Genomic DNA, 15,000 nt, shown 5'->3' with positions numbered 1-15,000 from the left:
TGTGTGTTGGTCCGTTATACTTCCGGATGGCAATGTTATGAGCTTCTTAGCCAAGCGCATACTATCTATAAGTTAACGATGGCTACGGGGAAATTTCCATTTCTCTGATCATTGTTATTGTTTTTATACCGCAAAATGGATGACTAGTTGTCACACGATTTTCTCGATCATATGATAAACGTTTAAGTTTACACATAGATTTCTGTGGTGGTTCTATTGATCAAGCAGTAGAACAGTCGGTATTTTACTCAGACACATACCATTGATTGTAACACCTGTGTAGTTCGATATGTTTTGTGAAAATATCAAATGGGCATGATCTATATTAACTTTCCATGTGCTCGAGGTCATTGGCCACATTGCAAAATGTGCTCAAAATGACCCATTTCGCAAAAAATTTATTCACAGCTTTTGAAATATCTAACATCACGATTGGACATTTGATTCAACTTGACACACGGGTATGTTTATAACATTTGTACACAAAGCAGCGAGTTATCATTTTAAAAGAAATGTCCAATCATTGGACAGCAACATATCATGTGATTGATGAATTGGTTGGACGAAAACATGCGGATATGTGGTCTAGTGGTATGACACTCGCTTTCGGATCGGAAGGTCCAGGGTTCGAGCCTCGTGCCCGTCGCATAGTTGAGTCCATGGAAAAGACTCTCTACTCACATTCTCTCACCGTACTCAGGTGTAAAACGAGTACCTGGCCGATAACAGCGTTGTCATTGTCCGAAAAATTGTAATATCGCCTAACAGGCATTATGTACCGTCCTACATGTTAAATGTTGCACAACCAACATGACGTTCTCTCTCTAATAACTTTTCCGCCGGTGACGTCACAGACTATGGGTGACCTCCAATCAAGGGACGCTATTCTTCAGCTAATCTCATTCCCTATTGAGAAACGGGGGAGCAGGCACCGGTGTAAGATAAAGATCTAAAGATTGTGTATGAAAGGTGCCTGACAAAACAAGACAGAAACATACACGAAAAAAAACCTTCTCAAACATCAGTCTATTTCGACTCGGGATCGAACGTCAGACCTTCTGATGATCGGTCGGACTTGCTACCATTACACCACAGAGCCTCCCGGTAGTTGGAACAATATTAATTCCTATTTTACCCACAAGGGTGCGTCTGGCACCTTTCATATACACTTGTTCAGATCTTTATTTTTCGCTATGTTTACCAATCATTGCCATTGTTTACATTATGGCAACTGTCCGAGAGGCGTGGCTATCTTGGCGTCTATTACTGACAATGATCAATGATTGCTCGAACCCAGGACCTTCCGATCCGAAAGCGAGTGTCATACCACTAGACCACATAGCCGCATGTTTTCGTCCAACCAGTTCATCAATCACATGATATGCTGCTGTCCAATGATTGGACATTTCTTTAATAATGATAACTCGCTGCTTTGTGTACAAATGTTATAAACATACCCGTGTGTCAAGTTGAATCAAATGTCCAATAGTGATGATATTTTTTTTTCCTCAACAGGAATAACACATGAAAGACTTTTACGAGCCCGACCAGATTATGTAAGTATTTACTTCAGGTGCCATCGTTAACTCATGACCTGATTGTGACCTCCGTAAACTTATGGCCTGATACTACCCCCACCACTCAAATGACGTCAAAAGACAAGTCTATTCATGAGTTGTATTCAACGGTGCAACCAATGGGATCACTTGTTTCCTTGACCACTACTAAAGACAACTCACTGGGCGGTCCACAAATCTGAAAATGACATCAAAATATGGGTCTTGGTGGGTTTTAGTTTCAGGCTATAAGTTAACGACGGCGACGGTCTACAAACCTAAAAATGACATCAAAATATGGGTCTTGGTGGGTTTTAGTGTCAGGCTATAAGTTAACGACGGCGACGGTCTACAAACCTAAAAATGACATCAAAATATGGGTCTTAGTGGGTTTTAGTTTCAGGCTATAAGTTAACGACGGCGACGGTCTACAAACCTAAAAATGACATCAAAATATGGGTCTTAGTGGGTTTTAGTTTCAGGCTATAAGTTAACGACGGCGACGGTCCACAAACCTAAAAATGACATCAAAATATAGGTCTTGGTGGGTTTTAGTTTCAGGCTATAAGTTAACGACGGCGACGTCCCGATACAAACCAAAAAGAGTCGCCGAAATTGAAGACGAAGATCACTGGGAAAACTTAATAGGATTCAATAGTCTGGTGTCACGTCGTCCAGCAACAGCGAACAGCCTGGTTCTTAACAAAGAAAATGGGTTCTTGTTTATTCTTCATGCTGGCTAGAACTATTCATGTGTCATGTGATCAGAATGTATAAAAGTCAAAACATGATCATATTTATATGGGTTTTCTCCTCTTGATACAATTTTATGCTCGTCGGTGCAATCTTTCATTATGGCGTACGTCATTGTTCCTATAGTTTAGAGCCAGTTGCTAAGTTATCATGCGTCATTACGAGGGAAGTGACGATATGACTGTTGAAGCCTATTGTGAAGCACATGTGTAAGATAAAGAACTGAACAAGTGTGTATGAAAGGTGGCAGACAAAGCAAGAAAGAAAATTACAAGAAAAAAAACCCATCCCAAAAAGTCAGTCGACCTTGACTGGGGATCGAACCTCAGACTTTATGATTCCCGGTCAGACGTGCTACCATTAGATGGGTTCGAACCTCAGACCTTCTGATTACAGGTCAGACGTGCTACCATTAGATGGAATCGAACCTCATACCTTCTGATTACAGGTCAGACGTGCTACCATTAGATGGGATCGAGCCTCAGACCTTCTGATTACAGGTCAGACGTGCTACCATTAGATGGGATCGATCCTCAGACCTTCTGATTACAGGTCAGACGTGCTACCATTAGATGGGATCGAACCTCAGACCTTCTGATTACCGGTCAGACGTGCTACCATTAGATGGGATCGAACCTCAGACCTTCTGATTACAGGTCAGACGTGCTACCATTAGATGGGATCGAACCTCAGACCTTCTGATTACCGGTCATACGTGCTACCATTACATGGGATCGAACCTCAGACTTTCTGATTCCCCGTCAGACGTGCTACCATTAGATGGGATCGAACCTCAGACTTACTGATTACAGGTCAGACGTGCTACCATTAGATGGGATCGAACCTCAGACTTTCTGATGACAGGTCAGACGTGCTACCATTACATGGGATCGAACCTCAGACCTTCTGATTACCGGTCAGACGTGCTACCATTACATGGGATCGAACCTCAGACCTTCTGATTACCGGTCAGACGTGCTACCATTAGATGGGATCGAACCTCAGACTTTCTGATTACAGGTCAGACGTGCTACCATTAGATGGGATCGAACCTCAGACCTTCTGATTACCCGTCAGACGTGCTACCATTACATGGGATCGAACCTCAGACTTTCTGATTACAGGTCAGACGTGCTACCATTAGATGGGATCGAACCTCAGACCTTCTGATTACAGGTCAGACGTGCTAACATTAGATTGATATTTTGGGGGATTATTTTCCTTGTATTTTTTCTTTCTTGCTTTGCCTGGCACCTTTCATACACACACTTGTTCCGATAATTATCTTACACCGGTGCCCGCCCCTTATTTTCTGAATTTGATAATTGGCCAGAAGGGTGTCCTTCTATGATCGTTCGAATAAAATCGACGTGTTCATATGTGACCCTTCGCCTCAAAACGGTATTAAGTTGGGATGGTTAAGATGTTGAAAATTGAATTTATAGCCAGAAATATCAGACTTGTGTTGAGTATGTTTTATTGAGGAGAATGGATACCATATTTTAGGGTGCTAATGCAAACGATTTATATTTTTCACCAGTTTAACATTTAATTCAGATTTTAAACATCTGGTTCGTTCCAACCTAACACCGTTTTGAGACGACGGGTCACATATACGCAGGTCTGACATCCGAACCCACTTATGGGCCTAGATTACCATTGTTGTAATGGACAATATTTTGCGTCATTTTATACCCGAGTACGATGAAAGAATGTGAATAAAGGGCCTTTTTCAAGGATGAACTAAACAATGTGCAGAGCGAGGCTCGAACCCAGAGCCTTCCGATCCGAAAGGGAGTGTCATAACACAAGGCCACATTTAATAATATAATCATCGGTGTCCAGGCTGGTGACGTACACTGGAGTCTTAAATCGATGCCTTAAAGGGGGGGGGGGGCGACACTAAAAATGATGAAATTTGACCCAGTTTGCTAAAATTAGATTTTGGTGGGATGTTGTCATGTGACCATTTGTCTGCATAAAAAATTGCATGAGAACTTCATCTTCCGTTTTTTTTCGACTCAAAAGAAAGTATTTTGTGACCCATAGTATGGTTAAATCCTGCCCATTTTTAGTTTCAGTGGACTGATTTCATGACAGAATATTAAATAGTCTTCATAACTAAGTAAAGGCAAAAACATATCAATGAAAAGTAAAAACAAACCTCTATCTTCAACAAACAATCACTTTGTTCTTAATTATGTCATGTGGTCACAATCCAGTCAGAGAGCGAGAGGAGAGTTTTTCCCTAAACTTGTTTACTTTGACTTTTAAATGCGTTTTTCTCAAAACGGCAATTTTCGTCACTAAAAATCTCCTCCCTGTTTTAAACCAATCTTCTTCAAACTTTCTACAAAAGAGTGTCATACAAATACGCAGGTCCTCTAGGAGCCAGATTTTTGAAAAAGAAAATTAATTTATGAGTGATTTGAAATTATGTAACTTTTTTCAAGGGGAATAATCGAGTAATAACTTTGAACTTAATTTAAAGTTTCTAATTAAAAAAATTACAAATCGGGCTACTAGAGCCTCTTTATTTTCCTTTTTTCTACCTCTGGCCAAAATATTATGGCAATGGGTTGATTAACAAAAAAACCTTTGACTTTTTAAGATTTGTTGTTTATTTTCCAATATGGCGTCGTTTCCATAGCAGCGGATATCTTTTTTCGAAAAATATTATATGCAATCATCCTTCCCCAACATAATGATATACCTTATGACTGTGCATAGATGTTTAGGATATTTTATCAAATAAAAAAAAATGACCCTTTAGTGTCGCTCCCCCCCCCCCCCCTTTAAATATGACCTGAAAGGTACACAGTTCAATCACATGCCTCTGCGCTGTGTGGCCTTGAGCAAGTCATTCCACCCTAGCTCAATTCGTAGCGTAGCATTGCGGCTAACGCCTGAATAAATCCAGTTTTCCCTTAGAATAGACTATAGACACACATTTCCCCTATGGGATGGATACGTGCGGCTATGTGGTCTAGTGGTATGACACTCGCTTTCGGATCGGAAGGTCCTGGGTTCGAGCCTCGCTCGGCGCATAGTTGAGTCCTTGGAAACGGCTCTTTACTCACATTCTCTCACCGTACTCAGGTGTAAAATGAGTACTTGGCCGTTAACAGCGTTGTCTTTGTCCGAAAAATTGTAATATCGCCTGACAGGCGTCATGTCCCGTCCTACATGTTAAATGTTGCTGTTGACCAGGGACCCCTTATAAAGCGCTTTGAGCACATTTTAGTGGATATTGCGCTATATAAAAGCTCAATTTAATTTAATTTTATATAGATAATTTTATGTATTATTTACTATATTGTATTCTATTCATTCAGACACCCCATGTCTGTAATTGAGATTGAGTAAGTGACCAAGTAAGTGATGGGTTATGATAAAAGTTGATGTGAATTTAATTCCTTTTCTTCTTTTCCTCTGATTGCAGTCGGAATATGACCCTGATTGTCAGAGAGGTAAGAAAGAATCCCTGCTCTATTAATTCTTTCGGCTTTTTCTCTCTTATTTAATAATAATAATAATAATAATAATAATAATAATAATAATAATAATAATAATAATAATAATAATAATAATAATAATAATAATGATACTACTACTACTACTACTACTACTACTACTACTACTACTACTACTACTACTACTACTACTACTATTACTACTACTACTACTACTACTACTACTACTACTATTACTACTACTACTACTACTACTACTACTACTACTACTACTACTACTACTACTACTACTACTACTACTACTACTACTACTACTACTACTACTACTACTACTACTACTACTACTTTGTTCTATCATTTGTAATTCAGAAAAGTGAGTGGAGCTTCCATTTATGTTGATGGTAACAAGAAAATGAAGTGAGTAGGAAAATGCCAGAAGACAGCAGAGAATAAATGCTGGCGTTTGTGTGTATTGAACTTGTGACCTCAAGAAGACTGGTACAGAAGGCTCTAATAAGACTAAGGTTTGAAGCGACTTTTTATGGGGTCGTGGATAGCTCACACGGTAGAGTCACAGTCTCCCCGGCCAGGAGGAGTTGTCGTTCCAGTAAGGTCGCGAAGTTTTTATTCTCTGTTGTTGTCTGTCACTTTCCTACGCACTTCATTTCTTGTTATTATTTCTAACATTTGCAATTCTTTTGTCCAAACCCAGACGATCGTCGACCTCCAGTAAACCCGAGACTTCCCACGCAACACAACAATGAACTAGACAATCGACAAAGACTATCTGTCGAACCTTTTCCCTTGGATTCCCATGAAACTTCCCTGAAAAAATCCGAAATACACATTTCGAGAGAAAATCAAAACACAACTCCGAAATATTTCCTTGAAACAGTTCCCGAGGCAAGACATGAGAGCTCTTCAAGTGAGGAGGATGAAATTTATCAGACTTACTTCCATCAAACCATTCCTAAAAGATTTATTGACGCTATTTTGAATGTTGATGAAGAAGATACGTCCAGCCAAGTAATTCCAAAGGTAATTGATGAAACTGTACCTGAGAGGTTTTATCAAGCGATGCCAGAAAAAGACTTTCATTCAAAACCAGAAGTGGAATCGGGTTTCAGTGAAGTACAGGATACCTTTATAGACGCATCAGAGCGGCTAACACCTTCAAGCGTTAATGAAAGAACTGGTTTGGCAGAGCAAGACAATATTTCGGACACCGATTTTGGAACTCCTCCAACCCATTTCTCTGAAATGGGTGAAGATAATTTTGAAGCTCGATACAACATCCTTGAAGAGGTAGGAAACGAGTTACCGATACAGTATGGCCCATCAAAGGAAATGAATTCTTCTGTAAGCGGACAAAATCTTGTAACAATTGCAAAACATGCAGTAGGCGGGAAAGTCGCTGAAGAGGACGATGAAGACAAGCATTTATCCAAAGGTGCAAAGAAGATCGGTCATGTTCCGTCTGATATAGTATTATATGATGAAGGACCAGAATCCAAAACAGTGGGTGATCCAGAATCCCATTCAAGGGGTCAGGATGCTGCAGACGAAAGTCCTGACATGTCTCACATGGCAACGCAGGCTACAGCCGACGTCAGGAATCAACCAATGCCAAACTTTGACGATAAAAATCATTTCCAGCCAAACTCTAATCCAAATCCTGCCATAAGTACTGATGAAGGTGGTCATGTACCTCCAATAAACAACGTCAGACCAACTCCTGGTCATGAAGAAGGTATCTCTTCAGATCACGACGCGATACCAAATGATCCAAAATTGAGTCCTACCACAAATTACGAGGACGGTATCAATGCAAAATATAACTCAAGATCGGATCCTAACACAGACGATGGGGGTAAAATCCGACCAAATCAACAAGCAGGAGAAAGCCCTAACACAGGAAAAAGAAGCCACATTCCTTCAAATAATGATCCTAGAATATACCCTGATTATAATGAAGGAGAAAGACCCAGTTCAGATCGTGGTGTAAAGACAAATCTAAAATCAGACAAGGGCAAGCTCCCTTCAAAACAAGATCAAAAACCGAGTAATTCACACCAAAGTACTCAAGCAGATAACATAGGAAGTCATAACGATATAACCCAAATTCTTGTCCCGGATAATGAGGGGCGTGCATTTTACAATGGCGATTCGGGGGCAGGTTCGAGCACAGAAAACACAGGGGGCATATATTCCATTTTCAATCCTAGTGTCATTGAAAGCCAGGATAGTGAGAATCAAAATCGCGACCCGGTACAAAGTCCAAGCACAGACAATTATAATGAGGCACAACTTCCTCCAACGCAAGGTAAAAAGCCAACAAATCTTAATACCCAAAATGGCGATCGTCAAACTCCAAAACAAGATCAGAGTTTTAATGATAATGAAATCCATATTTCACAAAACCAAGGTCCAACGCAAAGTCCTAAAACGGAAACTGAAAATCTACAACCTCCAAAACGCAATTCAGGAAAATATCCTAACCAATATAGTGATGGGCAACACCCCTCTGAGCATGGAAAAAGACCAAGCACTAGTGCAGATAACATAGGACAACGTCCCGTCATAGGTGATCCTGAATCAAGAGCTAACAAAGATGACACTATTCTCCCTAAACACGACTCTAAACCCAGTCATGACGAGGAAAATGAGAATTCCCAACCACCAAAACATGAACCAAAGAATAGTCATAACACCAGTGTTAACGACCGTGATCCTACAAATTATTACCCTAGTACCAGTTCAGACAATGTCGATGAAGGAGGTCAAACACCAAATCCAGACAAAGTCCCAAGCCGCTACAAAGAAAACGAACAAAATCAGGATCCTATTCAAGGCCCAATACAAACTCCCAACACAGACAACATTCCAAAACCAGATCAAAAACGAAGTCCCAATAAAGAAAATGAGCAAAACCAACCCCCAAATAAACAGCCATTACGCAGGCCCAACAGAAATAATCAACAGCCCCAATCTCCAAAAGAAGACAATAAAGAAAATACCAACAAAGATAATGAAGGAAAACAAACTCCAAATTCAGACCCAGTTCAAGGTCCTAGCAAAGAAAATGACAAACGCACCTCTCCAATCCCACCACCAAAAGTAAATCCTAACAAAGACGAGGAATACCCCGACCAATCAGACAAACGGGATTCGGGTAGCAAGGCGACGGACGACACATCTAATGGAGGTCACGGGTCGGGTCCTGGCGATGGCAAAGCTGGGCGTTTTCCTTCACAAGACGAGTCAGTCCCCCGATCCAGAAAGGACATAGAACCAAAACCAGGACATCAGTCAAATGGGGCCAGAAAGGACATAGAACCAAAACCAGGACATCAGTCAAATGGGGCCAGAAAGGCCATAGAACCAAAACCAGGACAACAGTCAAATGGGGCCAGAAAGGACATAGAACCAAAACCAGGACAACAGTCAAATGGGGCCAGAAAGGACATAGAACCAAAACCAGGACAACAGTCAAATGGGGCCAGAAAGGACATAGAACCAAAACCAGGACATCAGTCAAATGGGGCCAGACCTAAAACGAAGCCAAGGTCAGGGTCAGCTCCTAGTCCGATGGCAAATGGAACCTCAAATACAGAGCACATTTATGACAAAATAAACACACCCCCTCCTGTCACTTCCAATAGAGGATCACCTGCCAGTTCAAACAACGAAGAGACAAGTGTAAAGAAATTTGTCGGATTTCGCAAGGTACGTTTTTTTTTTGCATTCATTAATTTTTTAGAGCATTTATATAGCGCAATATCCACTGAACGTGCTCAAAGCGCTTTACAAGGGGTCCAGGTTCAATAGCAATACTTAGCATTTAGGAAGGGACTGACGAAATTACAATTTATTTTCGGACAGAGACAACGCTGTTAACGGCAGGTACTCGTTTTATGCCCGAGTACGGTGAGAGAATGTGAGTAAAGAGCCTTTTCCAATGACTCAACTATGCGCAGAGAAGAGAGACTCGAACCCAGGACCTTCCGCTCCGAAAGCAAGTGTCATACCACTAGACCACATAGCACACATTTATCTATTTATTTCTACATTTATCTTACAGATTTTTGTTCTTTTCTTAAAAATCCTTTTAAAGCCATTTGGCTCATGGAGCAAGAGTCTATCAATGTTTTTATATTATAGCGGGGACGGACTATAGCGATTACGTGCTATCCCTTGGATAGAACGCTAATCTATTACAAAGTACTTTCCGCCGGATCTAATAAGTACAGATGTCCACTGCTCTTGACTGTACAATGGGATTGACCTCTGTCATTGACTTGTGAGGCGAACGCTCTACCAATTGGATTCAATAATCTGATGTCACGTCGCCCAGCAACGGCGACCATCGTGGTTCTAAACGAAGAAAATCGGTGCTTTTTATTCTTCATGCTGGCTAGAACTTTACATGTGTCATGTGATCAGAATGTGTAAAAGTCAAAACATGATCAGGTTTATAATGTTTTTTTTTTTGCCATCTGGATACACTTTTATGCTCGTCATAGAAATATTTCATAAGGCTATTGTTCCGATAGTTTAGAGCCAGTTACTAAGTTGCCATGCGTCATTACGAGGGAAGTGACGTCACGACTGTTGAAGGGATATCGAAAACCCCGATTTTCTTCTAACCGTGTTTAATTTATCGTGCGATTGTATGGCTTTATAGAATAACACTCGCCTTTTGACATGCAGGCCGTGGGTTTGATTCCGTTTTTGGTGGCACAACCCAAGTCCTTGGCTCATGGTCTCTCACCGTAACCAAATGCAAATAGAACACATGGCGGGTACAAATTTGTTTCTGTCGAAAGTACCAAATTCAGACCCGGATTATAATCTACCTTCCAAAAAACAAAAACAACTCAAAACAAAAGCAAATATAAAAAAAACAAAAAACAAATAAAAACAAAACAAACAAACGAAACAAAGATAACCCAACAAACAAACCCCCCCAAAAAAACGAAACAAACAAACCCCAAAACAAAACAAAACGAAACAAACAAACAAAAAATACACCAAACAAACAGACACACACAAAACAAAACTACCCCCCCCCCCTTTCAAAAGAAAAAAAGACCCACAACGAACAAGAAAAAAAAGAGACAGACTACATTTTTTATTTATTACAGCAACCTGTACAGGAGAACCAACGTTTGGGAACGCCCCCTCCTTCCCCTCCCCCTCCCCCCACGCCCCCACAACCAGTACTTTGTATAGATAGTATGCACTTGGCTAAGAAGCTCACAACATTGCCATCCGGAAATATAACGGACAGCCTACAAGACTATGTGTAATATTGGCGTCAAACTGAAAGTCAAAGTGGATTTCAGTATCAGTCTTTGAATTCACGATGGCAACGGTCCTTGTGTAATATTAGCGTCAAACTGAAAGTCAAAGTGGATTTCAGTGTCAGTCTTTGAATTCACGATCACAACGGTCCTTGTGTAATATTGGCGTCAAACTGAAAGTCAAAGTGGATTTCAGTGTCAGTCTTTGAATTCACGATCACAACGGTCCTTGTGTAATATTAGCGTCAAACTGAAAGTCAAAGTGGATTTCAGTGTCAGTCTTTGAATTCACGATGGCAACGGTCCTTGTGTAATATTGGCGTCAAACTGAAAGTCAAAGTGGATTTCAGTGTCAGTCTTTGAATTCACGATCACAACGGTCCTTGTGTAATATTGGCGTCAAACTGAAAGTCAAAGTGGATTTCAGTGTCAGTCTTTGAATTCACGATGGCAACGGTCCTTGTGTAATATTGGCGTCAAACTGAAAGTCAAAGTGGATTTCAGTGTCAGTCTTTGAATTCACGATCACAACGGTCCTTGTGTAATATTAGCGTCAAACTGAAAGTCAAAGTGGATTTCAGTGTCAGTCTTTGAATTCACGATGGCAACGGTCCTTGTGTAATATTGGCGTCAAACTGAAAGTCAAAGTGGATTTCAGTGTCAGTCTTTGAATTCACGATCACAACGGTCCTTGTGTAATATTAGCGTCAAACTGAAAGTCAAAGTGGATTTCAGTGTCAGTCTTTGAATTCACGATGGCAACGGTCCTTGTGTAATATTGGCGTCAAACTGAAAGTCAAAGTGGATTTCAGTGTCAGTCTTTGATAAGGCTATTGTTCCGATAGTTTAGAGCCAGTTACTAAGTTACCATGCGTCATTACGAGGGAAGTGACGTCACGATTGTTGAAGGCATATCGAAAACCCCGATTTTCTTCTAACCGTGTTTAATTTATCGTGCGATTGTATGGCCTTATAGAATAAAACTCGCCTTTTGACATGCAGGCCGTGGGTTTGATTCCGTTTTTGGTGGCACAACCCAAGTCGTTGGCTCATGGTCTCTCATAGTAACCAAATGCAAATAGAACACATGGCGGGTACAAATTTGTTTCTGTCGAAAGTACCAAATTCAGACCCGGATTATAATATACCTTCCAAAAAACAAAAACAACTCAAAACAAAAGCAAATATAAAAAAAACAAAAAACAAATAAAAACAGAACAAACAAACGAAACAAAAATAACCCAACAAACAAACCCCAAAACAAAATGAAACAAACAAACAAACAAAAACTACACCAAACAAACAGACACACACAAAACAAAACTACCCCCCCCCCCCCTTCAAAAGAAAAAAAGACCCACAACGAACAAGAAAAAAAAAGAGAAAGACGACATTTTTTATTTATTACAGCAACCTGTACAGGAGAACCAACGTTTGGGAACGCCCCCTCCTTCCCCCCCCCTCCCCCCACGCCCCCACAACCAGTACTTTGTATAGATAGTATGCACTTGGCTAAGAAGCTCACAACATTGCCATCCGGAAATATAACGGACAGCCTACAAGACTACGTGTAATATTGGCGTCAAACTGAAAGTCAAAGTGGATTTCAGTGTCAGTCTTTGACTTCACGATCACAACGGTCCTTGTTTAATATTGGCGTCAAACTGATAGTCAATGTGGATTTCAGTATCAGTCTTTGAATTCACGATCACAACGGTCCTTGTGTAATATTAGCGTCAAACTGAAAGACAAAGTGGATTTCAGTGTCAGTCTTTGAATTCACGATGGCAACGGTCCTTGTGTAATATTAGCGTCAAACTGAAAGTCAAAGTGGATTTCAGTGTCAGTCTTTGAATTCACGATCACAACGGTCCTCGTGTAATATTAGCGTCAAACTGAAAGTCAAAGTGGATTTCAGTGTCAGTCTTTGAATTCACGATCACAACGGTCCTTGTGTAATATTGGCGTCAAACTGAAAGTCAAAGTGGATTTCAGTGTCAGTCTTTGAATTCACGATGGCAACGGTCCTTGTGTAATATTGGCGTCAAACTGAAAGTCAAAGTGGATTTCAGTATCAGTCTTTGAATTCACGATCACAACGGTCCTTGTGTAATATTGGCGTCAAACTAAAAGTCAAAGTGGATTTCAGTGTCAGTCTTTGAATTCACGATCACAACGGTCCTTGTGTAATATTAGCGTCAAACTGAAAGTCAAAGTGGATTTCAGTGTCAGTCTTTGAATTCACGATCACAACGGTCCTTGTGTAATATTGGCGTCAAACTGAAAGTCAAAGTGGATTTCAGTGTCAGTCTTTGAATTCACGATGGCAACGGTCCTTGTGTAATATTGGCGTCAAACTGAAAGTCAAAGTGGATTTCAGTGTCAATCTTTGAATTCACGATGGCAACGGTCCTTGTGTAATATTGGCGTCAAACTGAAAGTCAAAGTGGATTTCAGTGTCAGTCTTTGGATTCACGATCACAACGGTCCTTGTGTAATATTGCGTCAAACTGAAAGTCAAAGTGGATTTCAGTGTCAGTCTTTGAATTCACGATGGCAACGGTCCTTGTGTAATATTGGCGTCAAACTGAAAGTCAAAGTGGATTTCAGTGTCAGTCTTTGAATTCACGATGGCAACGGTCCTTGTGTAATATTGGCGTCAAACTGAAAGTCAAAGTGGATTTCAGTGTCAGTCTTTGAATTCACGATGGCAACGGTCCTTGTGTAATATTGGCGTCAAACTGAAAGTCAAAGTGGATTTCAGTGTCAGTCTTTGGATTCACGATCACAACGGTCCTTGTGTAATATTGCGTCAAACTGAAAGTCAAAGTGGATTTCAGTGTCAGTCTTTGAATTCACGATGGCAACGGTCCTTGTGTAATATTGCGTCAAACTGAAAGTCAAAGTGGATTTCAGTGTCAGTCTTTGAATTCACGATGGCAACGGTCCTTGTGTAATATTGGCGTCAAACTGAAAGTCAAAGTGGATTTCAGTGTCAGTCTTTGAATTCACGATGGCAACGGTCCTTGTGTAATATTAGCGTCAAACTGAAAGTCAAAGTGGATTTCAGTGTCAGTCTTTGAATTCACGATCACAACGGTCCTCGTGTCAGGATATAGATAGAACGAAGTTGACGTCACTCAGGTCTTTGTTATTGTTTATTTTGCCATCCATGTTTTATGAGTAATTCTCATTAACCTGTATTAAACAGACTATAAACGTTCAAGGTTACACATAGTTTTGTGTGTTGGTCCGTTTTACTTCCGGGTGTCAATGTTCTGAACTTCCTAGCCAAGCGTATACTATATATAAAATTGTTCACGGTAACACGCAGTATTGTATGTTGGTCCGTTATATTTCCGGATGGCAATGTTGTGAGTTTATTAGCCAAGTTCAGTCTTTCTCGATTGAGGATCGATCCGGAGAGCTCCTGATTCTGATCACAGGTAATCGGGATGTCTAGGGCTTTGTAATCAGAAGGTCTGGGGTTCAACCCCCAGGCGAAGTAGACTGATCTTTTGGGATTTTTCTTCTCGTCTAGTTAAAAAAAACCAACAAAAAACAAAAACAAAATAACTTGAGCTTTTATATAGCGCAATATCCTTTAAACGTGCTCAAAGCAGACAGCAACACGTATGCGTAACAAGTAGAACGAGACATGATGCCTGGTAGGCGATATTACCATTTTTCGGACAGAGGCAACACTGTTAACGGCCAGGTACTCATTTTACACCTGAATACGGTGAGAGAATGTGAGTAAAGAACCTTTTCTAAGGACTCAACTCTGCGCCGAACAAGGCTCGAACACAGGACCTTCCGATCCGAAAGCGGGTGTCATACCACATAGCCGCACCTGGTACTCTTTCATAGACACTCCCTGATATCTGTATTTAATCTGTTTCACTAGTACCTGTT

At 40.6% G+C, this 15,000-nt stretch overlaps 1 protein-coding gene across 4 annotated transcripts in view; it reads left to right on the top strand.

Moving 5' to 3' along the window:
* Window positions 1-15,000, top strand: part of LOC144960250 (uncharacterized) — a 43,440-nt gene that overhangs the window by 22,255 nt on the left and 6,185 nt on the right. For 2 of the 4 annotated variants that reach the window (XM_078893275.1, XM_078893277.1), the window contains exons 10-12: window positions 1,516-1,556; window positions 5,752-5,779; window positions 6,495-9,508. In XM_078893275.1, the coding sequence (XP_078749401.1) occupies window positions 1,516-1,556; window positions 5,752-5,779; window positions 6,495-9,508 (3,083 nt within the window). Of the gene's footprint in view, window positions 1-1,515; window positions 1,557-5,751; window positions 5,780-6,488; window positions 9,509-15,000 lie in introns of all 4 variants that reach the window. The other 2 variants (XM_078893274.1, XM_078893276.1) reach the window with 1 other exon arrangement.

This window comes from Berghia stephanieae, chromosome 15 (genome assembly GCF_034508935.2).
Source record: "Berghia stephanieae isolate SIO BIC M18660-M18661 chromosome 15, UCSD_Bste_1.3, whole genome shotgun sequence".
NCBI lineage: Eukaryota > Metazoa > Mollusca > Gastropoda > Nudibranchia > Aeolidiidae > Berghia > Berghia stephanieae.
The sequence above is the reverse complement of the archived record's forward strand: the minus strand, read 5'-3'. Positions and strand labels throughout refer to the sequence as shown.